The sequence below is a fragment of the Oncorhynchus mykiss genome, chromosome 17 (genome assembly GCF_013265735.2).
Source record: "Oncorhynchus mykiss isolate Arlee chromosome 17, USDA_OmykA_1.1, whole genome shotgun sequence".
Lineage (NCBI taxonomy): Eukaryota > Metazoa > Chordata > Actinopteri > Salmoniformes > Salmonidae > Oncorhynchus > Oncorhynchus mykiss.
The window spans coordinates 85,962,386-85,989,885 of NC_048581.1; the positions used below are offsets into that span (position 1 = coordinate 85,962,386).

General features: G+C 44.9%; 1 protein-coding gene across 2 annotated transcripts in view; it reads left to right on the forward strand.

The window, feature by feature from the left end:
• The window catches only part of LOC110493285 (zinc finger protein GLI1), a 160,390-nt gene that overhangs the window by 113,334 nt on the left and 19,556 nt on the right, over window positions 1-27,500 (forward strand). For both annotated transcript variants that reach the window (XM_036950846.1, XM_036950845.1), the window contains 13 exons: window positions 5,644-5,767; window positions 10,331-10,572; window positions 12,249-12,338; window positions 13,151-13,349; window positions 17,286-17,433; window positions 17,687-17,788; window positions 18,270-18,407; window positions 19,816-19,965; window positions 24,267-24,431; window positions 24,722-24,967; window positions 25,285-25,597; window positions 26,163-26,435; window positions 26,707-26,963. In XM_036950846.1, the coding sequence (XP_036806741.1) occupies window positions 5,697-5,767; window positions 10,331-10,572; window positions 12,249-12,338; window positions 13,151-13,349; window positions 17,286-17,433; window positions 17,687-17,788; window positions 18,270-18,407; window positions 19,816-19,965; window positions 24,267-24,431; window positions 24,722-24,967; window positions 25,285-25,597; window positions 26,163-26,435; window positions 26,707-26,963 (2,394 nt within the window). In that variant the 5' untranslated portion in view covers window positions 5,644-5,696. The remainder of the gene's footprint in view (window positions 1-5,643; window positions 5,768-10,330; window positions 10,573-12,248; window positions 12,339-13,150; window positions 13,350-17,285; window positions 17,434-17,686; window positions 17,789-18,269; window positions 18,408-19,815; window positions 19,966-24,266; window positions 24,432-24,721; window positions 24,968-25,284; window positions 25,598-26,162; window positions 26,436-26,706; window positions 26,964-27,500) is intronic.

Consider the following 27,500-nt stretch of genomic DNA (forward strand, 5'->3'; position numbering starts at 1 on the left):
TTGGTGTCCTCTCTCTGTGTGTTTGGTGTCCTCTCTCTGTGTGTTTGGTGTCCTCTCTCTGTGTGTGAGGTAATATGTTGGGTGTTCTGTGTTTGGTGTCCTCTCTCTGTGTGTTTGGTGTCCTCTCTCTGTGTGTGAGGTGTCCTCTCTCTGTGTGTGAGGTAATATGTAGGGTGTTCTGTGTTTGGTGTCCTCTCTCTGTGTGTGCAAAGTGAAGTACCACGATTCACTACATGACCAAAAGTATGTGGACACCTGCTCGTCGAACATCTCATTCCAAAATCATGGGCATTAATATGGAGTTGGTCCACCCTTTGCTGCTATAACAGCCTCCACTTTTCTGGGAAGGCTTTCCACTAGATGTTGGAACATTGCTGCGGGGACTTGCTTCCATTCAGCCACAAGAGAATTAGTGAGTTTGGCGCTGATGTTGGGCAATTAGGCCTGGCTCGCAGTCGGCATATCAATTCATCCCAAAGTTGTTTGATGGAGTTGAAGTCAAGGCTCTGTGCAGACTTTCACTGGACCTAAGGTGCTAGACGGAACTGTGAAAAACAGCCCCAGACTAGTATTCCTCCTCCACCAAACTTTACAGTTGGCACTATGCATTGGGACAGGTAGCGTTTTCCTGGCATCTGCCAAACCCAGATTCGTCCAATCGGACTGCCAGATGGCGAAGAGTGATTCATCACTCCAGAGAACGTGTTTCCACTGCTCCAGAGTCCAAAGGCGGCGATCTTTACACCACTCCAGCCGACACTTGGCATTGATCTTAGGCTTGTGTGCGGCTCCTCGGTCATGGAAACCCATTTCATGAAGCTTCCGAAGAACAGTTCTTGTCCAGGGCAGAAATGTGACGAACTGACGTGTTGGAAAGGTGCCCTGCTATGGCGGTGCCAGGCTGAAAGTCACTGAGCTCTTCAGTAAGGCCATTCTACTGCCAATGTTTGTCTATGGAGATTGCATGGCTGTGTGCTCGATTTTATACACCTGTCAGCAACGGGGGTGGCTGAAATACTTTTGAAGAATCCGCTAATTTGAAGGGGTGTCCACATACTGTTGTGTGTTTGTATAGTGTATGTTGTAGTAATTGCTGTGCTAAGTGCCTGTCAGAGCCCACAGCGTAAGCTGCAGCAGGATGTAACTAATAGTACCTGGAGTGATGTGGGGGCTTGTAATGAGAGAAGGTGCTCTGTAATTACACACACACACACACACACACACACACACACACACACACACACACACACATAGAGAGACACACACACATTTCCTCTAAAAGTGTCTCCATTATCTGTCGATCAGTGTGTATTGATCTCTTGTTTCTGGTTAGACACATAGCATTGACAGTGTGTATTGCTGCATGTATTTGGCCTGTGTCTTCAGTTTGGAGCCAGCCAGTCAGTCAGTCAGCCAGCCAGCCAGCCAGTCAGCCAGCCAGCCAGCCAGCCAGCCAGCCAGCCAGTCAGTCAGTGTAGAACTTACTGCAGTAAAAATTGTTTGTGTCTCTAAAGCCAGGCTAATCTCTCAGACCCTGTCCAGGCATATCAACAGCAGGATCACATGACCCTCGTGTACATACTGTCCCTCGTGTACATACTGTCCCTCGTGAACACACACTGTCCCTCATGTACACACTGTCCCTCGTGTACATACTGTCCCTTGTGTACACACACTGTCCCTCGTGTACATACTGTCCCTTGTGTACACACACTGTCCCTCATGTACACACTGTCCCTCGTGTACATACTGTCCCTTGTGTACACACACTGTCCCTCGTGTACATACTGTCCCTTGTGTACACACACTGTCCCTCGTGTACACACACTGTCCCTCGTGTACACACACTGTCCCTCATGTACACACACTGTCCCTCGTGTACACACTGTCCCTCATGTACACACACTGTCCCTCATGTACATACTGTCCCTCGTGTACACACACTGTCCCTCTTGTACACACACTGTCCCTTGTGTACACACACTGTCCCTCGTGTACATACTGTCCCTCGTGTACACACACTGTCCCTCGTGTACATACTGTCCCTCGTGTACACACACTGTCCCTCGTGTATATACTGTCCCTCGTGAACACACACTGTCCCTCGTGTACACACACTGTCCCTCGTGTACATACTGTCCCTCGTGAACACACACTGTCCCTTGTGTACACACACTGTCCCTCGTGTACACACACTGTCCCTCGTGTACATACTGTCCCTCGTGAACACACACTGTCCCTCGTGTACATACTGTCCCTCGTGTACACACTGTCCCACGTGTACACGCAACACAAATGGGTTTGGGATTCAGCATGTCTACGCAAATGATGTCATAAATCACTACTGCAGAGCTCTCCCTGTCCTCTGCCATGCATTGATTGTATTACTGTTGATGATATCTGGAAATGTCTATGTACACCCTTGCCCATCTACTGTTAATAGACCCAATTCTGAAGTGTGCTCTGATATCTGCTTCACTCATTTCTGCTCCCGTAAAAGCCTGGGTTTTCTGCACTAGAAGCTTATTACCTAAACTGAAACAATTGAAAGTGTGTGTTCACAGCTCCAATCCAGATGTGTTGGTCATTACTGAGACGTGGTTAAGGAAGAGTGTTTTGAATACTGATGTTAACCTTTCTGGTTATAACCTTTTTCAGCAAGACAGATCTAAGGTGGGGGAGTGGCAATCCTTACCAAGGATCACCTTCAGTGCTCAGTTGTCTCCACCAAGTCTGTCTCCAAACAATTCGATTTGCTGGTTTTAAGCATTCAACTTTCAAATAGCTCTTTGTTGACTGTTGCTGGGTGCTATCGTCCTCCATCAGCACCGGCCTGTACCCTACCTGCCCTAAGCTCTCTCCTGGCCCCCATATCAAGTCTGAATTTTTACAGCTTGTGTTCGTAATGGCTGCTCAGTGAAACGACCTGTCCTGATTTGTCATAGACGCTTGCTAAAAAACTTTAATGAGCAAGCCATCCTTCATGAACTGGCCTCTGTTAAATGGTATAGAACCAGCTTCATCCCCTCTGTCGAAGACGCTTGGACCTTCTTTTTAAATATTTTCATTGGTATTTTTAACAAACGCCCACATAAATAAAATGAGAATTAAAACAGGTACATCCCCTGGTTCGACCGTGACCTTTCAGAGTTACTCCACCTCAAGAATTGCATTTGGTGAAAGGCTCGGCACACACATACTCAGGCTGACTGGCCATCGTTCAGGCAAATGAGAAATAAGTGCACTCAGGCTGTCTGGAAGGTCAAAGTTAGTTACTTTAAGGAGCAGTTCTCTCTCTGTGGGTCTAACCCCAAGAAGTTCTGGAAAACGGTTAAAGACCTGGAGAATAAACCCTCCTCACAGCTGTCCATGTCCCTTAATGTTGATGATGTGGTTGTTATTGACAAGAAGCACATGGCTGAGCTCTTTAATCACCACTTCATTAAGTCAGGATTCCTATTTGACTCAGCCATGCCTCCTTGCCCGTCCAACATTTCCTCATCTCCCACCCCTTCTAATGCAACTATCACCGATGCTTCTTCCTCGTTTTCCCCTGCACCGCTACAAAGTTTCTTCCTCCAGGCAGTCACTGCTAGAGGAGCTCCTGAAAATGGGTCAGATGGTTTAGACCCTTTCTTCTTTATGGTTGCAGCCCCTATCATCGCCAAACCTATCTCCAACCTTTTTAACCTGTCTCTCCTTTCTGGGGAGGTTCCCATTGCTTGGAAGGCAGCCACGGTTCATCCTTTATTTAAAGGGGAGATCAAGCTGATCCTAACTGTTATAGGCCTATTTCTATTTTGCCCTGTTTATTATCAAAAGTGTTGGAAAAACTTAATAACAATAATCAACTGACTGGCTTTCTTGGTGTCTATAGTATTTTCTCTGGTATGCAGTCTGTTAGCCGCTCAGGTTATGGATGTGTCACTGCAACCTTAAAGGTCCTAAATGATGTCACCATTGCCCTTGATTCTAAACAATGTTGTGCTGCTATTGACTTGGCCAAAGCTTTTGATACGGTAGACCATTCCATTCTTGTGGGCCGGCTAAGGAGTATTGGTGTCTCTGAGGGATCTTTGGCCTGGTTTGCTAACTACCTCTCTCAAAGAGTGCAGTGTATAAAGTCAGAACATCTGCTGTCTCAGCCACTGCCTGTCACCAAGGGAGTACCCCAAGGCTCAATTCTAGGCCCCACGCTCTTCTCAATTTACATCAACAACATAGCTCAGGCAGTAGGAAGCTCTCTTATCCATTTATATGCAGATGATACAGTCTTATACTCAGCTGGCCCCTCCCTGGATTTTGTGTTAAGTGCTCTACAACAACGCTTTCTTATTGTCCAACAAGCTTTCTCTACCCTTAAACTTGTTCTGAACACCTCCAAAACAAAGGTCATGTGGTTTGGTAAGAAGTTTGCCCCTCTCCCCACAGGTGTGATTAATACATCTGAGGGTTTAGAACTTGAGCTAGTCACCTCACACAGGTACTTGGGAGTATGGCTAGACGGTACACTGTCCTTCTCTCTGCACATATCAAAGCTGCAGGCTAAAGTTAAATCTAGACTTGGTAATCGCTGCTCTTTCACCCCAGCTGCCAAACTAACCCTGATTCAGATGACCATCCTACTCATGCTAGATTACGGAGACATCATTTATAGATCGGCAGGTAAGGGTGCTCTCAGCCGCTAGATGTTCTTTACCAATTGGCCATCAGATTTGCCACCAATGCTACTTATAGGACACATCACTGCACTCCATTGCAAGACCCACTGGTTAATGCTTATTTATTAAACCCTGTTGGCCTCACTCCCCCCTATCTGAGATATCTACTCCAGCCCTCATCCTCCACAAACAACACCCATTCTGCCAGTCACATTCTGTTAAAGGTCCCCAAAGCACACAAATCCCTGGGTCGCTTCTCTTTTCAGTTCGCTGCAGCTAGCGACTGGAACGAGCTGCAACAAACACTCAAACTGGACAGTTTTATCTCAACCACTTCATTCAAAGACTCAATCATGGACACTCTTACTGACAGTTGTGGCTGCTTTGTGTGATGTATTGTTGTCTCTACCTTCTTGCCCTTTGTGCTGTTGTCTGTGTCCAATAATGTTTGTACCCTGTTTTGTGTTGCTACCATGTTGTGCTGCTACCATGTTGTTGTCATGTTGTGTTGCTACCATGTTGTGTTGTCATGTGTTGCTGCCTTGCTATGTTGTTGTATTAGGTCTCTCTTTATGTAGTGTTGTGTTGTCTCTCTTATTGTGATGTGTGTTTTGTCCGGTATTTATATGTTATTTATTTAAATCCCAGGCCCCTGTCCTCACAGCAGGTCTTTTGCCGTTTGGTAGGCCTTCGTTGTAAATACGAATTTGTTCTTAACGGACTTTTCTAGTTAATAAAGAATTCTAATAGTTCTTATTGTGTTTCCTATCGGTTTTCCTTACGGTGGTTCTAATTCTGAATTCTAATAGTTCTTATTGTGTTTCCTATCGGTTTTTCTTACGGTGGTTCTAATTCTGAATTCTAATAGTTCTTATTGTGTTTCCTATCGGTTTTCCTTACGGTGGTTCTAATTCTGAATTCTAATAGTTCTCATTGTGGTTCTGTCTCCTAACGGTGCTTCTTATTGTGTTTCTCTCCTCAGGGCGTAGAGGCTGCTGGCTGTCTTGTCCTGCCCTGTAACCGAGCAGAGCCCCAATGCCAGTGGACATGCAGCCACATCAGAGGCTGTATCATTATGAGTCTACACCCAACCAGCCGCCCAGAGGGTAAGACAACACAACAACAACAACAACAACAACCACTCCTCCTCTCCTACCTGTTGGAATATCATGTTAAATAGTTTTTTGAACAGTCTGTCACAAAATACTATAAAGACACTAACAGACAGACATGAATGATTCATTCTTGTCTCTCCAAACCCAATAAAAAATGATCTGATGACTTGTCTAGTCCAGAGACAACCAGCATTTTCAGAGTAGCTAAAAGCCTAAAAGGCCAGGTCCTGGAGCAATTGTTGTGGAGGAGTTAGCTGAGCTCTGCCCCTCTTTCCTCCCCCTCCCTCTCTCCTCCCCCTTCCTCCCCCTCCTCTCCCCCTATACCACCCAGGTTGCGAGGTGAGCGGGCGAGGCAGTCTCTCTCTCTCTCTCTCTCTCTCTGACAGCTGCTAATTACAGGCCAGCCAGACCCGGCTGAGCTCTGCATGACTGCCCGCCTTACCGCCCGCCTGTACTCTGCTCAGGTTACCCTGCTAGAGGGAGGGAGAGGGGGGGGGGGGGGGTGAGAGAGAGATAGGGAGAGAGAAGGAAAGGGGAATGAAGGGAGATGGGGTGAGAATAACAGAGGGAGAAATGTGAAAGAATTGAGGGAGGGAAAGAGAGTGAGAGAAAGGGGAGAGAGATAGGCAGAGAGAGAGGAGGGGGTGAGAAAGACAGGATAAAGAGAGAGGGAGAGAGAGAGAAATTGAGAGAGAGAGAAAGTGAGAGGCAGAGAGAGAAAGCGAGAGGCAGAGAGATACGGAGGGGGAAACCCACCATAGTAGATTAGACAGAGAGGAGCAGCCTAAGCTCCTGCGTGGAGGAATACACATCGTAGAGAAAGAATTAGAGAGCTGAAAGGGAGACTTAGAAGGTACAGGGATGAATGAAGAGAGAGAGTGAGAGGGAGAGAGGGAGCGAGAGAGGGGGGAGAGAGAGAGGCAGAGAGAGGGGGGGCAGGGAGAGAGAGAGAGGGGGGGCAGGGAGAGAGAGAGAGAGGGGGGAGGCAGGGAGAGAGAGAGAGAGAGAGAGAAGGAGAGGGGGAAGAGTGGAGAGGGAGAGAGAGAAGGAGAGGGGGAAGAATGCAGAGGGAGATAGAGATAGGGAAGGGAGAGAGAGAGTGAGAGACAAAGAGGGAGAAAGAGAGGAAGAGAGAGAGTGAGACAGAGGAGAGAGAGAGTAAACGTTAAATGTACAAGAACATTGCTACTAGGCTTCCCTGGTCTGTTCAGTTTCTAAATGAAAAAACAGTTAGTGTTTATGGCTCTATAACAACATTACTCTGAATAAGAGTGCAGCGCCACCTGCTGGTGAATGAAAAGCGTAGATGAAATCCTGTGCTGGATAGGCAACCAACATGCTGTTTACTGTTCAGAAGTAGTTGTTACAGCATCGTAGTGTTAAACTATCTGTTATTTCTTCCTCTGTTTCTCTCTGCATCTTTTTAATTTTTTTATTTATTTCACCTTTATTTAACCAGGTAGGCTAGTTGAGAACAAGTTCTCATTTACAATTGCAACCTGGTCAAGTTAAAGCAAAGCAGTTCGACACACACAACAACACAGAGTTACACATGGAGTAAAACAAACATACAGTCAACAATACAATAGAAAAATCTTTATACATTGAGTGCAAATGAGGTAAGATAAGGGAGGTAAGGCAATAAATAGGCCATGGTGGCGACGTGATTTCAATATAGCAATTAAACACTGGAATGGTAGTATGTGCAGAAGATGAATGTGCAGGTAGAGATACTGGGGTGCAAAGGAGAAAGATAAATAAATAAATACAGTACGAGGATGAGGTAGTTGGATGGGCTATTTACAGATGAGCTATGTACAGGCGCAGTGATCTGTGAGCTGCTCTGACAGCTGGTGCTTAAAGCTATTGAGGGAGATATGAGTCTCCAGCTTCAGTGATTTTTGCAGTTCGTTCTAGTCATTGGCAGCAGAGAACTGGAAGGAAAGGCGGCCAAAGGAGAAAATTGGCTTTGGGGATGACCAGTGAGATATACCTGCTGGAGCGCGTGCTACGTGTGGGTGCTGCTATAGTGACCAGTGAGCTGAGATAAGGCGGGGCTTTACCTAGCAGAGACTTGTAGATGACCTGGAGTCAGTGTGTTTGGCGACGAGTATGAAGCGAGGGCCAGCCAACGAGAGAGTACAGGTCGCAGTGGTGGGTAGTATATGGGGCTTTGGTGACAAAACGGATGGCACTGTGATAGACTGCATCCAATTTGTTGAGTAGAGTGTTGGAGGCTATTTTGTAAATGACATCGCCGAAGTCGAGGATCGGTAGGATGGTCAGTTTTACGAGGGTATGCTTGGCAGCATGAGTGAAGGATGATTTTTTGCGAAATAGGAAGCCGATTCTCGATTTAATTTTGGATTGGAGATGTTTAACGTGAGTCTGGAAGGAGAGTTTACAGTCTAACCAGACACCTAGGTATTTGTAGTTGTCCACATATTTTGAGTCAGAACCGTCCAGAGTAGTGATGCTGGACCGACGGGCAGGTGCGGGCAGCGATCGGTTGAAGAGCATGTATTTAGTTTTACTTGCGTTTAAGAGCAGTTGGAGGCCACGGAAGGATAGTTGTATGGCATTGAAGCTCATCTGGAGGTTAGTTAACACAGTGTCCAAAGAAGGGCCAGAAGTATACAGTATACAGAAACCAGATTGCATAGCGGAGAAGGTACGGTGGAATTCGAAATGGTCGAAATGATCTGTTTGTTGACTTGGCTTTCGAAGACCTTAGTAAGACAGGGTAGGATAGATATAGGTCTGTAGCAGTTTGGGTCTAGAGTGTCCCCCCCTTTGAAGAGGGGGATGACCGCGGCAGCTTGCCAATCTTTGTGAATCTCAGACGATAAGAAAGAGAGGTTAAACAGGATAGTAATAGGTGTTGCAACAATTTTGGCAGATAATTTTAGAAAGAGAGGGCCCAAGTCAGCTGATTTGTAGGGGTCCAGATTTTGCAGCTCTTTCAGAACATCAGCTGTCTGGATTTGGGTGAAGGAGAAATGGGGGAGGCTTGGGTGAGTTGCTGTGGGGGGTGCCGGGTAGTTGACCGGGGTAGGGGTAGCCAGGTGGAAAGCATGGCCAGCTGTAGAAAAATGGTTATTGAAATTCTCAATGATAGTGGCTTTATCGGTAGTAACAGTGTTTCCTAGCCTCGGTGCAGTGGGCAGCTGGGAGGAGATGCTCTTATTCTCCATGGATTTGTCCCCAAACTTTTTTGAGTTTGTGCTTCAGGATGTACATTTCTGCTTGAAAAAGCTAACCTTAGCTGTCCTAACTGCCTGTGTATATTTGTTCCTAACTTCCCTGAAAAGTTGCATATCACGGGGGCTGCTCGATGCTAATGCAGAACGCCATAGGATGTTTTTGTGCTGGTCGAGGGCAGTCAGGCCTGGAGAGAACCAAGGACTGTATCTGTTCCTGGTTCTACATTTTTTTGAATGGAGCATGCTTATTTAAAATGGTGAGGAAGGCACTTTTAAAGAATAACCAGGCATCCTCTACTGACGGGATGAGGTCAATGTCACTCTCTCTGTCTCCCTCCCCATTTGTCCCTTTCACCCCCTCTCTCCATCTCTCTGTCTGACGGAGTGCAGGGTAACCTCCCTCTCTCCCTCTCTGTCTGACTGAGTGCAGGGTAACCTCCCTCTCTCCTCTCTCCCTCTATCTCTTTCACCCTCTCTCTACCTCTCTCTGTCCCTCTCTCTATCTATCCCTCTAACTCTCTCTCTAGCCCTCTCCCTCTATCTCTTTCACCCTCTCTCTACCTCTCTCTGTCCCTCTCTCTATCTATCCCTCTAACTCTCTCTCTAGCCCTCTCCCTCTCTCGTAGTTGGTTGTATAACTGCACTGTCTGGTCCTGATATCTTTATCTCGCTGTGTGTCTCTGTGTGTCTCTGTGTGTCTCTGTGTGTCTCTGTTTGTCTCTGTGTGTCTCTGCATGTCTATGTGTGTATCTGTGTGTCTCTGTGTGTATCTGTGTGTATCGGTGTGTCTCTGTTTGTATCTGTGTGTCTATGTATGTCTCTGTGTGTCTGTATACTGTGTGTGTCTGTGTCTCTGTGTGTATGTATACTGTGTGTCTGTGTGTGTCTCTGTGTGTATATATACTGTGTGTGTCTGTATACTGTATGTCTCTGTGTGTCGCTGTGTGTCTATATACTGTGTGTCTGTGTCTCTGTGTGTCTGTATACTGTGTGTGTCTGTGTCTCTGTGTGTCTGTATACTGTGTGTCTGTGTGTGTCTCTGTGTGTATATATACTGTGTGTGTCTGTGTGTCTGTGTACTGTATGTCTCTGTGTGTCTCTGTGTGTCGCTATGTGTGTCTGTATACTGTGTGTCTGTATACTGTGTGTCTCTGTGTGTCTGTATACTGTATGTCTCTGTGTGTCTGTGTGTGTCTCTGTGTGTCTATATACTGTATGTCTCTGTGTGTCTGTACTGTGTGTCACTGTGTGTCTATATACTGTATGTCTCTGTGTGTCTATATACGGTATGTCTCTGTGTGTCTGTATACTGCGTGTCTCTGTGTGTCTGTGTGTCTGTCTGCTTGTCTAGTCTTACTCCATCAGGAAGGTCACCCTACAGTGATGTGTCATCGCTCCGTGCTCCACTCCACAACGGCCAGCCTCTGGACTGCAGGAACATGTACAACCCTATGACCCCTAACCCCATGACCCCTAATCCCAGGACCAACCCTAACTCTGGGGTCAACCCCATGGACCAGTATATGCGGCCCCCTCTGGCACCCCCACTGCACAGCATGATGGGACACCGTGGCATGAATCAGTTCTCCGATGGTGAGCCAGTCCTTTATTAATCCCATGGTTGCAGAGCTACCGGTAATTTACCAAAGTTACCAAAATCTTCAGGAATTTTGGTAATTAACAGAAAATCTATGGCAAATCTATTGTCGCTTTTGTAATTTATACTTGAATAACTTATTTTTTTTAATTCATATATAGTATTAATTTATTATATCTGTGTCCATATTGTCCAGGAGTTTCTAATAGATGGCCCATTTGGTTTAAGAGAAAACAGACTAATTAATGAAAAATGCATCGAATCAACAATGGCACTATTTTCAATTACTTACAACTCGTCCAGCTATTGACATTTTTCACAACTGCCACCGAAAACATTGACAACAAATACATATTGACCGTTTTTTTTTTTTAATGAATAAGGATATTTCATGCGAAAATCCTCATATTAAACATCAATGTTAGTCACTAAAATCAATCAATCAAATGTATTTATGAAGCCCTTTTTACATCACCCGATGTCCCAAAGTGCTGTACAGAAACCCAGCCTAAAACCCCAAACAGCATGCAATGCAGGTGTAGAAGCACGGTGGCTAGGAAAAACTCCCTAGAAAGGCCAGAACCTAGGAAGAAACCTAGAGAGGAACCAGGCTCTGAGGGGTGGCCAGTCTTCTTCTGGCTGTGCCGGGTGGAGTTTATAACAGAACATGACCAAGTTGTTCAAATGTTCATAGATGACCAGCAGGGTCAAATAATAATAATCACAGTGGTTGTAGAGGGTGCAACAGGTCAGCACCTCAGGAGTAAATGTCAGTTGGCTTTTCATATCCGATCATTCAGAGTATCTCTACCACTCCTGCTGTCTCTAGAGAGTTGATAACAGCAGGTCTGGGACAGGTAGGACATCCGGTGAACAGGTCAGGATTCCACAGCCGCAGGCAGAACAGTTGAAACTGGAGCGGGCCAGGTAGTCCTGAGGCATGGTCCTAGGGCTCAGGTCCTCCGAGAGAGAGAAAGAACGAATTGCCATGTCCCTAAAGCAGTCAGAATGTCCATGTCCCAAAGTAGTCAGAATGGCCATGTCCTAAAGTAGTCAGAATGGCCATGTCCTAAAGTAGTCAGAATGGCCATGTCCTACAGCAGTCAGAATGGCCATGTCCTAAAGTAGTCAGAATGGCCATGTCCTACAGCAGTCAGAATGGCCATGTCCTACAGCAGTCAGAATGGCCATGTCCTAAAGCAGTCAGAATGGCCATGTCCTAAAGCAGTCAGAATGGCCATGTCCTAAAGTAGTCAGAATGGCCATGTCCTAAAGTAGTCAGAATGGCTATGTCCTAAAGTAGTCAGAATGGCCATGTCCTAAAGTAGTCAGAATGGCTATGTCCTAAAGTAGTCAGAATGGCCATGTCCTAAAGTAGTCAGAATGGCCATGTCCTAAAGTAGTCAGAATGGCCATGTCCTAAAGTAGTCAGAACGGCCATGTCCTAAAGTAGTCAGAACGGCCATGTCCCTAAAGTAGTCAGAACGGCCATGTCCCTAAAGCAATCAGAACGGCCATGTCCCTAAAGCAGTCAGAATGGCCATGTCCTAAAGTAGTCAGAACGGCCATGTCCCTAAAGCAGTCAGAGCGGCCATGTCCCTTAAGCAGTCAGAACGGCCATGTCCTAAAGCCAGCAATAATGTGATTATTCTCCTTCTGTGTGTTTGTCCAGGTGGAAACAGCTCCCCCTACTGTCAGAACAACCTCATGTCATCCCACTATGGCTTCCCCCACGGCCACGGATCAGACCACATGGGAGGCAGTAAGAAAATAACATGGTGTTCATTAGGCACCAAATGGAAGAAAAACGACTGAAACGGGGAGGGACTAACCTGGACTTGTAAATTTGGTTTAAAAATGTTTTCCGTTGCAATCCCCTCTCTCTCTGCTACCTGTCCCTCCCCCTCTCTACCCCCTCCCTGTTCCCCACTCCCCAACCCCCTCTCTCCCCCCTCCTGGCTTCTTTCTCCTGTCTCCCCCAATCCCCCACTCCTCCACTCCTCTCTCTCCCCCCTTCTTCCTCCTTTCTACCCCCAACCCCTCTTCCTCCTTTCTCCTGTCTCCCCCCAAACCCCCAATCCCCCACTCCTCTCTCTCCCCCCTTCTTGCTCCTTTCTACCCCAAACACCTCTCCCTCCTTTCCCCTGTTTCCCCCAATCCCCCACTCCTCTCTCTCCCCCCTTCTTGCTCCTTTCTACCCCCAACCCCTCTCCCTCCTTTCTCCTGTCTCCCCCCAAACCCCCAATCCCCCACTCCTCTCTCTCCCCCTACTTGCTCCTTTCTACCCCCAACCCCTCTCCCTCCTTTCCCCTGTCTCCCCCCAAACCCCCAATCCCCCACTCCTCTGTCTCCCCCCTTCTTCCTCCTTTCTACCCCCAACCCCTCTCCCTCCTTTCCCCTGTTTCCCCCAATCCCCCACTCCCCTCTCTCTCCCCCTTCTTCCTCCTTTCTACCCCCAACCCCTCTCCCTCCTTTCTCCTGTCTCCCCCCAAACCCCCAATCCCCCACTCCTCTCTCTCCCCCCTTCTTCCTCCTTTCTACCCCCAACCCCTCTCCCTCCTTTCTCTTCCTCAGGTTCGCGGTTCTCCACGCCTCGCTCCATGCTGAAGCTGAGTAAGAAGCGTGCTCTGTCCATCTCTCCTCTGTCGGACGCCAGCATGGACCTCCACACGGTCATCAGGACCTCTCCTAACTCACTGGTGGCATTTGTCAACTCACGATGTGGACCAAATGGAGGCTCCTCCTATGGACATCTGTCTGTTGGTGCTATGAGGTTAGAGCCTTACACTATACTAAACAATAGTACACTGTACTATACTATACTGTACTATACTATAATGTACTATACCATACTATACTGTGCTATACTATACTATATTATACTGTACCATACTATAATGTGCTATACTATATTATACTGTACTATACTGTACTATACCATACTGTACTATACTATAATGCACTATACTATACTGTACTATACTATATTGTACTGTACCATACTATACTGTGCTATACTATACTGTACTATACTATATTGTACTGTACCATACTATAATGTGCTATACTATATTATACTGTACTATACTGTACTATACCATACTGTACTATACTATAATGCACTATACTATACTGTACTATACTATATTGTACTGTACCATACTATACTGTGCTATACTATACTGTACTATACTGTGCTGTACTATACTGTACTGTACCATACTATAATGTGCTATACTATATTATACTGTACTATACTGTACTATACCATACTGTACTATACTATAATGCACTATACTATACTGTACTATACTATATTGTACTGTACCATACTATACTGTGCTATACTATACTGTACTATACTATATTGTACTGTACCATACTATAATGTGCTATACTATACTGTACTATACTATACTGTACTATACTGTACTATACACTACTGTACTATACTGTACTATACTGTACTATACTATACTGTACTATACTGTGCTATACTGTACTATACTATACTGTACTATACCGTACTGTACTATACTATATTGTGCTGTACCATACTATACTGCACTATACTATACTGTACTATACTGTACTATACTGTACTATACTATACGGTACTATACTATATTATACTGCACCATACTATACTGTACTATACTATACTATACTATATTATACTGTCCTATACTATACTGTACTATAATATACTGTACTATACCATACTGTACTGTACTATACTACAGACCCAATGGAGCCAACTCCTATGGACATATGTCTGTTGGTGCCATGAGGTTAGAGCCTTACACTATACTAAACTATAGTACACTATACTATACTGTGCTATGCCATACTGTGCTATACTGTACTATACTCTGCTGCACTATGCTGTACTATACAATACTGTACTGTACTGTATTGTACTGTACTTTGTTGTACTATACTGTACTATACTGTGCTGTACTATACTATACTGTACTATACTGTACTGTGCTATACTGTACCTTATTACACTATACTGTACTTTGTTGTACTGTACTTTGTTGTACTGTACTGTACTACACTGTGCTGTATTACACTATACTGTACTGTGCTGTACTGTACTATACTGTACTGTGCTATACTGTAATGTACTGTACTATACTGTACTGTATTATACTGTGCTGTACTATACTGTACTGTATTACACTATACTGTACTTTGTTGTACTGTACTTTGTTGTACTGTACTGTACTATTCTGTACTGTATTACACTATACTGTACTGTGCTATACTGTATTGTACTGTACTGTGCTGTACTGTGCTATGCTGTACTGTACTATACTGTACTATACTGTGCTATACTGTACTGTACTACACTATACTATACTGTACTGCACTATACTGTACTATACTATATTGTACTATACTGTACAATACTATACTATACTGTACTGCGCTATACTGTGATATACTGTACTATACTATACCGCACTATACTGTACTATACTGTGCTATACAGTACTATACTGCACTATACTGTACTGTGCTGTACTATACTGTACTGTACTATAATGTACTATACTGTACTGTACTATACTGTACTGTGCTGTACTATACTGTACTGTACTATACTGTACTATACTGTGCTGTACTATACTGTACTGTACTATACTGTACTATACTGTGCTGTACTATACTGTACTGTACCATACTATAATGTGCTATACTATATTATACTGTACTATACTGTACTATACCATACTGTACTATACTATAATGCACTATACTATACTGTACTATACTATATTGTACTGTACCATACTATACTGTGCTATACTATACTGTACTATACTATATTGTACTGTACCATACTATAATGTGCTATACTATACTGTACTATACTATACTGTACTATACTGTACTATACACTACTGTACTATACTGTACTATACTGTACTATACTATACTGTACTATACTGTGCTATACTGTACTATACTATACTGTACTATACCGTACTGTACTATACTATATTGTGCTGTACCATACTATACTGCACTATACTATACTGTACTATACTGTACTATACTGTACTATACTATACGGTACTATACTATATTATACTGCACCATACTATACTGTACTATACTATACTATACTATATTATACTGTCCTATACTATACTGTACTATAATATACTGTACTATACCATACTGTACTGTACTATACTACAGACCCAATGGAGCCAACTCCTATGGACATATGTCTGTTGGTGCCATGAGGTTAGAGCCTTACACTATACTAAACTATAGTACACTATACTATACTGTGCTATGCCATACTGTGCTATACTGTACTATACTCTGCTGCACTATGCTGTACTATACAATACTGTACTGTACTGTATTGTACTGTACTTTGTTGTACTATACTGTACTATACTGTGCTGTACTATACTATACTGTACTATACTGTACTGTGCTATACTGTACCTTATTACACTATACTGTACTTTGTTGTACTGTACTTTGTTGTACTGTACTGTACTACACTGTGCTGTATTACACTATACTGTACTGTGCTGTACTGTACTATACTGTACTGTGCTATACTGTAATGTACTGTACTATACTGTACTGTATTATACTGTGCTGTACTATACTGTACTGTATTACACTATACTGTACTTTGTTGTACTGTACTTTGTTGTACTGTACTGTACTATTCTGTACTGTATTACACTATACTGTACTGTGCTATACTGTATTGTACTGTACTGTGCTGTACTGTGCTATGCTGTACTGTACTATACTGTACTATACTGTGCTATACTGTACTGTACTACACTATACTATACTGTACTGCACTATACTGTACTATACTATATTGTACTATACTGTACAATACTATACTATACTGTACTGCGCTATACTGTGATATACTGTACTATACTATACCGCACTATACTGTACTATACTGTGCTATACAGTACTATACTGCACTATACTGTACTGTGCTGTACTATACTGTACTGTACTATAATGTACTATACTGTACTGTACTATACTGTACTGTGCTGTACTATACTGTACTGTACTATACTGTACTATACTGTGCTGTACTATACTGTACTGTACTATACTGTACTATACTGTGCTGTACTATACTGTGCTGTACTATACTGTACTGTACTATACTGTACTGTGCTGTACTATACTGTGCTGTACTATACTGTACTGTACTATACTGTACTGTGCTGTACTATATTGTACTGTGCTGTACTATACTGCACTATACTGTACTGTACTATACTATACTATACTATACTGTACTATACTGTACTGTACTATACTGTACTGTACTATACTGTACTGTACTATACTGTACTATACTGTGCTGTACTATACTATACTGTACTATACTGTACTGTACTACAGACCCTACAGTCTGTTGTTGCCATGAGGTCAGATCTTCAGAACATTTCCCATAGACCTGGAACACAATAGAAGTCAATAATAGACATACTCTTTGGCTTCATAGTCACTTTGTATTGAAATGTGAGTAATCTGGAAATTCATCAAGTATCATCAGCTGTATTCTACGTGGGCAGTGTTATATCCATAGACATCAAGAGGATTCAATTGTTTATAATCATTCCCCCATTCAGTTGAATGTTTATCAGTAACTGTGATCTGTTTATAATAGCCATATGTCTTGTCTCCTGTATGGCAGTCCGTCTATGGGTCTCTCCAACTCCATGAACTACCAGTCCAGACAACAAGGCTCAATGTACGGTGGACACACCCCGGGACCCTGCCACGCCCCTCCCACCAGAATACCCCCACACAACCCCCGACTCCACCCACCCAAACATGGACATGTAAGAATATTTATGATTGTCTTGAGACGCCTGCTACGGGCGCCAACCTGATAAAGACAAGAGTCGTACAGAGAAACAGAAAGACATTCTAAAACAACTACGGTCTGTAAGTTGAGTAGTCTTGACATGTTTTTGTTGGTGTGTAGCTGTAGAGAGAGGCGGTGCAGGCCAGTGTGATGGTGTTTACCAGCCATTCTAACGTACCATGGATGTGACAGAGTGTAATTCTGACTTGGTCTGTGTTGCTGTGTAGCTGAAGACAGAACCCGGACTGGGCAATGTGATGGATGGGATCAATATTAAGTGTCTGGAGGAGAGATCCGAGGGAGACAGCCCTTCTTCCACTGGCACACAGGTAATAAATTACACTACACGCTCAACCACACAACACACACACACCACACACAACCACGGGTAACACTACACACTCAGACACACACAAATACACACCCCTCAACCACACATAACACACACATAACAACACTACATACTCAACACTCAATCACAACTTTAAACATAGTATAATATTGCTAACGATTTCTGTGTGAGAGATGGTCATTGTGAGAGACAGAGATGGTGTCTCTGTGTGTGTGTGTGTGTGTGTGTGTGTGTGTGTGTGTGTGTGTGTGTGTGTGTGTGTTTGTGTGTGTGTGTGTGTGTGTGTGTGTGTGTGTGTGTGTGTGTGTGTGTGTGTGTGTGTGTGTGTGTGTGTGTGTGTGTGTGTGTGTGTTATGGTGTTTTAACAACTGCTACCCATACATTACTTGATGTAATGCCATGTGAGTACCATGAACGTCCTGGTGTTGTTAAACCCTGACCTCTTGACCTGTACCCAGGATCCTCTGCTGGGTCTGCTGGACTGCCGGGAGGATCTGGATAGGGAGGAGAAACCGGAGCCAGAGGTCATCTATGAGACCAACTGCCACTGGGAGAGCTGCAGCAAGGAGTTTGACACGCAGGAGCAGCTAGTGCACGTGAGTACGTTAGGGATAGGAGCAGCTAGTGCCGTGAGTACATTAGGGACAGGAGAGGCTAGCGCACGTGAGTAAAGTAGAGGCAGGAGCAGCTAGTGCACGTGAGTACGTTAGGGACAGGAGCAGCTAGTGCACGTGAGTACGTTAGGGGCAGGAGCAGCTAGTGCACGTGAGTACGTTAGGGACAGGAGCAGCTAGTGCACGTGAGTACGTTAGGGACAGGAGCAGCTAGTGCCGTGAGTACATTAGGGACAGGAGAAGCTAGTGCACGTGAGTAAAGTAGAGGCAGGAGCAGCTAGTGCACGTGAGTACGTTAGGGACAGGAGCAGCTAGTGCACGTGAGTACATTAGAGACCGGAGCAGCTAGTGCACGTGAGTACATTAGGGACAGGAGCAGCTAGTGCACGTGAGTACATTAGGGACAGGAGCAGCTAGTGCACGTGAGTACATTAGAGACATAAGGAGTTATTGCACGTGTGTACATTAGGGACAGGAGCAGCTAGTGCACGTGAGTACATTAGGGACAGGAGCAGCTAATGCACGTGAATAAGGACAGCAGAGGCTAGTGCATGTGAATAGGGACAGGAGAAGCTCGTGCATGTGAATAGGGACAGGATGAGCTCGTGCACGTGATTAAGGACAGGAGGAGCTAGTGCACGTGATTAGGGACAAAAGCAGCTAGTGCACGTGAATAGGGACAGCAGAAGCTAGTGCACGTGAATAGGGACAGGAAAAGCTAGTGCACGTGAATAGGGACAGGAAAAGCTAGTGCACTAGTGCAGCTAGTGGTCTTTAACTCTCAGTCTAGAGTAGTGGTCTCTATCTCTCAGTCTAGACTAGTGGTCTCTAACTCTCAGTCTAGAGTAGTGGTCTTTAACTCTCAGTCTAGAGTAGTGGTCTCTAACTCTCAGTCTAGACTTGTGGTCTCTATCTCTCAGTCTAGTGTAGTGGTCTCTACTTTCAGTCTAGAGTAACGGTCTCTAACTCTCAGTCTAGAGTAGTGGTCTCTACTCTCAGTCTAGAGTAACGGTCTCTAACTCTCAGTCTAGAGTAATGGTCTCGAACTCTCAGTCTAGGGGAGTGGTCTCTAACTCTCAGTCTAGAGTGATGGTCTCTAACTCTCAGTCTAGAGTAGTGGTCTCTAACTCTCAGTCTAGGGGAGTGGTCTCTAACTCTCAGTCTAGAGTAGTGGTCTCTAACACTCAGTCTAGAGTAGTGGTCTCTAACTCTCAGTCTGGAGTAGTGGTCTCTAACTCTCAGTCTAGAGTAGTGGTCTCTATCTCTCAGTTTAGGGGAGTGCTCTCTAACTCTCAGTCTAGAGTAGTTAGTCTAGAGAACACATAACACAGCATCCTGGTAAAGACTGAACACTCTTGACATGGCATTAACATATCTCTCTCTTCCACAGCACATCAACAATGAGCACATCCACGGAGAGAAGAAGGAGTTTGTGTGCCACTGGCAGGAGTGTTCCAGGGAGCAGAGACCATTCAAAGCCCAGTACATGCTGGTGGTTCACATGCGTAGGCACACAGGAGAGAAACCACATAAGTGTACTGTGAGTATGCTACTTACTGTAGCCTGGTCTCTCTCTCTCTCTCTCTGTCTCTCTCTCTGTCTCTCTCTCTCTCTCTCTCTCTGTCTCTGTCTCTGTCTCTCTCTCTCTCTCTCTCTCTCTGTCTCTCTCTCTCTCTCTCTCTCTCTCTGTCTCTCTCTCTCTCTCTCTCTCTCTCTCTCTCTCTCTCTCTCTCTCTCTCTCTCTCTCTCTCTCTCTCTCTCTCTCTCAAACCGACCTTTGAAATTAATTGTTAAATTAATTTGAATTCAGTTTAGAATCACATTTTTAAATCATCAAATAATGACATTTCAAAGATCAATTTGAGAGAGAGAGAGAGGGGTACAGTACAGGTAGTTTACTCACAGTGCATGTATGTGGCTTTCAGGATGATTCTCTACCTGACACTGATTGAATCAGATGTTGGCTTTCAGTCTACATAATGTATGTTTGTACATAATGTTTGTTTGTACATGTGTTTCAATTTGATGGGTGATATAAAACATTGTGAATCTGTTTCAGTTTGAGGAGTGTAATAAGATCCCTGTTGTTTCAGATGGAAGGCTGTATGTAATAAGATCCCTGTTGTTTCAGATGGAAGGCTGTATGTAATAAGATGTCTCTGTTGTTTCAGATGGAAGGCTGTATGTAATAAGATGTCTCTGTTGTTTCAGATGGAAGGCTGTATGTAATAAGATCCCTGTTGTTTCAGATGGAAGGCTGTATGTAATAAGATGTCTCTGTTGTTTCAGATGGAAGGCTGTATGTAATAAGATCCCTGTTGTTTCAGATGGAATGCTGTATGTAATAAGATCCCTGTTGTTTCAGATGGAAGGCTGTATGTAATAAGATCCCTGTTGTTTCAGATGGAATGCTGTATGTAATAAGATCCCTGTTGTTTCAGATGGAATGCTGTATGTAATAAGATCCCTGTTGTTTCAGATGGAATGCTGTATGTAATAAGATCCCTGTTGTTTCAGATGGAAGGCTGTATGTAATAAGATCCCTGTTGTTTCAGATGGAATGCTGTATGTAATAAGATCCCTGTTGTTTCAGATGGAATGCTGTATGTAATAAGATCCCTGTTGTTTCAGATGGAAGGCTGTATGTAATAAGATCCCTGTTGTTTCAGATGGAAGGCTGTATGTAATAAGATCCCTGTTGTTTCAGATGGAATGCTGTATGTAATAAGATCCCTGTTGTTTCAGATGGAATGCTGTATGTAATAAGATCCCTGTTGTTTCAGATGGAAGGCTGTATGTAATAAGATCTCTGTTGTTTCAGATGGAAGGCTGTATGTAATAAGATCCCTGTTGTTTCAGATGGAAGGCTGTATGTAATAAGATCCCTGTTGTTTCAGATGGAAGGCTGTATGTAATAAGATCTCTGTTGTTTCAGATGGAAGGCTGTATGTAATAAGATCCCTGTTGTTTCAGATGGAAGGCTGTATGTAATAAGATCCCTGTTGTTTCAGATGGAAGGCTGTATGTAATAAGATCCCTGTTGTTTCAGATGGAATGCTGTATGTAATAAGATCCCTGTTGTTTCAGATGGAAGGCTGTATGTAATAAGATCCCTGTTGTTTCAGATGGAAGGCTGTATGTAATAAGATCCCTGTTGTTTCAGATGGAAGGCTGTATGTAATAAGATCCCTGTTGTTTCAGATGGAATGCTGTATGTAATAAGATCCCTGTTGTTTCAGATGGAAGGCTGTATGTAATAAGATTCACGTTGTTTCAGTTTGAGTAGTGTAATGAGATCAATCAATCACATTTATTTATATAGCCCTTCGTAGATCAGCTGATATCTCAAAGTGCTGTACAGAAACCCATCCTAAAACCCCAAACAGCATGCAATGCAGGTGTATAAGCACAGTGGCTAGGAAAAACTCCCTAGAAAGGCCAGAACCTAGGAAGAAACCTAGAGAGGAACCAGGCTCTGAGGAGTGGCCAGTTCTCTTCTGGCTGTGCCGGTTGGAGATTATAACAGAACATGGCCAAGATGTTCAAATGTTCATAAATGACCTGCAGGGTCAAATAATAATAATCCCAGTGGTTGTAGAGGGTGCAGCAAGTCAGCACCTCAGGAGTAAATGTCAGTTGGCTTTTCATATCCGATCATTGAGAGTATCTCTACAGCTCCTGCTGTCTCTAGAGAGTTGAAAACAGCAGATCTGGGACAGGTAGCACGTCCAGTGAATGGGTCAGGGTTCCATAGCCGCAGGTAGAACAGTTGCATGACCAGCATGACCGTGGACAGTCCTGAGGCATGGTCCTAGGGCTCAGGTCCACACACACACAGGAGAGAGCGAGAGAGGGAGCATACTTAAATTCACACAGGACACCGGATAAGACAGGAGAAATACTCCAGATATAACATACTGACCCTGGCCCCCCAACACATGAACTATTGCAGCATAATTACTGGAGGCTGAGACAGAGGGGGTCGAGAGACACTGTGGCCCCGTCCGACGATACCCCCGGACAGGGCCAAACAGGCAGGATATAACCCTACCCACTTTGCCAAAGCACAGCCCCCACACCACTAGAGGGATATCTTCAACCACCAACTTACTATCCTCTGAGACGAGGCCGAGTATAGTCCATTAAGATCTCCTCCACGGCACGAACCCAAGGGGGGGGGGCGCCAACCCGGACAGGAAGATAACGTCAGTGACTTAACCCACTCAAGTGACGCACCCCTCCTAAGGACGGCATGAAAGAGCACCAGTAAGCCAGTGACTCAGCCCCTGTAATGGGTCAAAGGAAGAGAATCCCAGTGGAGAGAGGGGAGCCGGCCAGGCAAAGACAGCAAGGATGGTTCGTCGCTCCAGTGCCTGTTCACCTTTACACTCCTGGGCCAGACTACACTCAATCATAGGACGTACCGAAGAGATGATTCTTCAAGAAAGACTTAAAGTTCGAGACAGAGTCTGCGTCCCTCACATGGATAGGCAGACCATTCCATAAAAATTGAGCTCTATAGGAGAAAGCCCTGCCTCCAGCTGTTTTCTTTGTAATTCTAGGGACAGTAAGGAGGCCTGCGTCTTGTGACCGTAGCGTATGTGTAGGTATGTACGGCAGGACCAAATCAGAGAGATAGGTAGGAGCAAGCCCATGTAATGCTTTGTAGGTTAGCAGTAAAACCTTGAAATCAGCCCTAGCCTTAACAGGAAGCCGGTGTAGAGAGGCAAGATTCTAGCAGCAGTGTTAAGCACTAACTGAAGTTTATTTCGTGCTTTATCCGGGTAGCCGGAAAGTAGAGCATTGCAGTAGTCTAACCTAGAAGTGACAAAAGCATGGATGAATTGTTCTGCATCATTTTTGGACAGAAAGTTTCAGATTTTTGTAATGTTACGTAGATGGAAAAAAGCTGTCCTTGAAACAGTCTTGATATGTTTGTCAAAAGAAAGATCAGGGCCCAGAGTAACGCCGAGGTCCTTCACAGTTTTATTTGAGACGACTGTACAACCATCAACATTAATTGTCAGATTCAACAGAAGATCTCTTTGTTTCTTGGGACCTAGAATAAGCATCTCTGTTTTATCCGAGTTTAAAAGTAGAACATTTGCTGCCATCCACTTCCTTATGTCTGAAACACAGGCTTCCAGGGAGTGCAATTTTGGGGCTTCGCCATGTTTCATCAAAATTTACAGCTGTGTGTCGTCTGCATAGCAGTGAAAGTTAACATTATGTTTCTGAATGACATCACCAAGAGGTAAAATATATAGTGAAAACAATTGTGGTCCTAAAATGGAGCCTTGAGGAACACTGCAATTTACAGTTGATTTTTCAGAGGACAAACCATCTACAGAGACAAACTGATATCTTTCTGACGGATAAGATCTAAACCAGGCCAGAACTTGTCCGTGTGGACCAATTTGGGTTTCCAATCTCTCCAAAAGAATGTGGTGATCGGGCCTCCCGGGTGGCTCAGTGGTCTAAGGCACTGCATCGCAGTGCTAGCTGTGATTCTGTGCTAGCTCGAGATTCTAGGTTCAAGCAGACCACAACCAGGAGGCTCATGGGGCGACGCACAATTGGCCCAGTGTCGTCCAGGTTAGGGAGGGTTTGGCCGGTAGGGATATCCTTGTCTCATCGCGCACCAGCGACTCCTGTGGCGGGCCGGACGCAGGCAACGCTGACCAGGTGTACTGTGTTTCCTCCGACACATTGGTGCGGCTGGGTTGGATGTGCCTTGTGTCAAGAAGCAGTGCGGCTAGGTTGGGTTGTGTTTCGGAGGATGCATGGCTCTCGACTCTCTGTTTCAGTTTGAGGTCTGTAATGAGATGCCTGTTGTTTCAGTTTGAGGGCTGTAATAAGGCCTACTCTCGCCTGGAGAACCTGAAGACCCACCTGAGGTCTCATACGGGGGAGAAACCATACGTCTGTGAACATGAGGGCTGCAACAAAGCCTTCTCCAACGCCTCAGACAGAGCCAAGCACCAGAACCGTACACACTCCAACGAGGTACACGCTGTAAATCAATCACACTAACTAACTCCTCACCTGCTTCAAGTTCACTCAAATTATAGATTTAAATTGTGTTATGAATAACTAGTGAATAATCTATCAGTATCCAGACTAAATTACACTCGGCCGTGATTGGGAGTCCTGCAGGGCGGCGCACAATGTATCTAATGTTTTCTGAAATACCATTTGAAAAAACAGATGGTCTAAGAAATCACTTTGAAATTTAAAAAAAATGTCTGACGTGTGTCATCATGTGTGCTGTGTTGTGTCCTCCTGTCCCTCTGCAGAAGCCTTACGTGTGTAAGATCTCTGGGTGTACTAAGCGCTACACAGACCCCAGCTCTCTGCGGAAGCACGTGAAGACTGTCCACGGCCCTGAGGCTCACATCACCAAGAAGCATAGAGGAGACACTGGGCCTCGGCAGCCAGGCTCATCACTGACACCTGGTGGACAACGTGGTGAACTGCTGCTGGAGAAAGAAGAGGCTGGACACAGGGACGACTGCAAACTGCTGGCACCTGAGAGCACTCTGGTGAGTTTAGACTAGAGAGTCCATGTCTTTGTAAATAAACAATGTATTCCTTTGAATATGGTTTCATGTTGATTTTGTGGATTCTATGAGTCTATGAATTTGAGAGTGGTTACATTTCTCTAGCCCCATCCCTCAGCCGTAATAGAAAAACAAGTGGTGGGGCTGTTTTTGACAGTAAAACGTGTGGATTGGGGTTTTAAGTGACATGTTGTTTCTCTCTGTCTCTGTCTCTCTCTCTCTCTCTCTCTCGCTCTCTCTCGCTCTCTCTCTCGTCTCTCGTCTCTCTCTCTCTCTCTCTCTTTTCTCCCGTCTTCCAGAAGTCTCAGCCCAGCCCGGGTGGCCAGTCTTCCTGCAGTAGCGAGCGCTCTCCACTGGGGAGCGCCAACAACAACGACAGCGGTGTGGAGATGAACCTGAATGCAGCTGGCAGTCTGGAGGACCTGACCGCTCTGGAGGACGGAGGGGCAGGAGGAGGCTGCGAGGCGGGGTGCTCAGGGGCAGGGATGGGGGGCATGTCAGCACATGCCCTGAAGAGACTAGAGAACCTGAAGATAGAGAAGCTGAAACAGGTCAGAAGACCAACTCCGCCCGGATGCTGTGGTGTGGGGAACAAGCTGCCTGCACTCACAGGTATTAACCTTGACTGACAGATAGGAAGGAACTGCCAGGTACTGGACTGAAGACATTTGACTGACAGATAGGAAGGAACTGCCAGGTACTGGACTGAAGACATTTGACTGACAGATAGGAAGGAACTGCCAGGTACTGGACTGAAGACCCTTGACTGACAGATAGGAAGGAACTGCCAGGTACTGGACTGAAGACCCTTGACTGACAGATAGGAAGGAACTGCCAGGTACTGGACTGAAGACCCTTGACTGACAGATAGGAAGGAACTGCCAGGTACTGGACTGAAGACATTTGACTTGATTTTAGATCAAATATGCATATTTTCATCTTGATCATCCTTTGAAGAGTTTAAATTAAATTTAAATTAAACAAATTATTCTCATTGTGATAAAATCAGTATGAAGATAAGATCATATCTTACACGTGTCACTAGATTACACAAAAATAATATTAACTTTAAAATAATTATAAACTTTTATATAATTATAGACTCCCTGTTGTAGTATTGTCTGTGCCACCTCTAGACTGTTAACATGATGGTTCTAGTCCTGCTCTGTTCCTCCAGGTGGTCCAGGGGAGATGATGGGAGGGATGTGTTCTCCCTCGCCCCTCCTCTCCAACCGCCGAGTCATGGAACTGTCCAATCACGAGCTGGGGGGTGGATCCTCTGGCATGGTCTGTCCTATCAGTGACCGGAGGGGGAGTGGCACCAGCAGCATGAGCTCGGCCTACACAGTGAGCCGTCGTTCTTCCATGGTTTCCCCCTACCTCTCCAGCCGACGCTCCAGCGAGGTCTCCCAGCTAGGAGGAGGGGGAGCTGGGGGAGGAGGAGGAGGAGGTGGGTCCCCTAACATAATGTTTGTGAAAGTATTACAATAAAATTGGTTTTACAGTAAAATGTGTGTAAGCATTCTATTTGAATAAAAACAAACATGAGCTGGAGCATACCCAGGAAAACATGGTTTGTGTGAAGAAGACACAGTGATGCTGAAACGTTGGTAAATACCCAATAAATGACTAGGAGTTTATATATGGAGTGTGGGACTCTCGTTATTTTGATCGTTTATAAGCATTATATTTCCACCATGTTTTTTTTTTTACATTTCCAGCAGGGTTCCTGGGATCTGACCAGGGAGGAGGTGACCCCCTCCCCTCTGAGACCAGCTGCAGAGGAGGACCCTTCCGTGGTGTAGGAGGGGCAGGAGGAGGGTTACCAGAGATGTCTAGTCTAACGCCAGCCCAGCAGTACAGCCTGAAGGCTAAGTACGCAGCAGCCACTGACGGCCCACCCCCCACCCCACTACCCAGTATGGAGCAGGGACCGGGAACAGCCAGGAGGAGAGGAGCCTTCCTCAGCGAGTACCAGGTGAACACTTGTCTTTGTCTTCTTAATATCTTATTCCTTATATGTGTTTGTATTCCACTCTTAATAGGAGAAGAAAAATCTTTCCAAAAACTCCCCCTCAACAACCACCAAGCCTCAGTGGGAACAACATCTTGCTCTGATCACATATATCCAGATAGTTTTGTGAACAGTGGATGTGGTTTGATGTAGTTTACAATGGAAGTTACCTGCTGCAGTATATCTCAAGAGTTCTGCGCTCAGCTCTTTTGCCGCCGGTTGCTCTCGGTGTATCCATTCTAGCTCAGTGGGTGTATTATACAATGTGTCCATATGGTAGAGTGATCCACGTTCATTACTAGAGTGTAGAGGTCTGCCCGCTATCCCGCCATAGATAGAGCCCCATCTACGCTAAAGCCCACAATTCAATCCCATGGAATCCCATGGTTTTTCGTCCATATAGCCACACAGCACACTGTGCCTTTGCAAGTTTGTGAATCATGAAACAGAACAATATGCCCTTGTAAACCCCCCGACATGTTGAGCCAACAAAAGTTCATT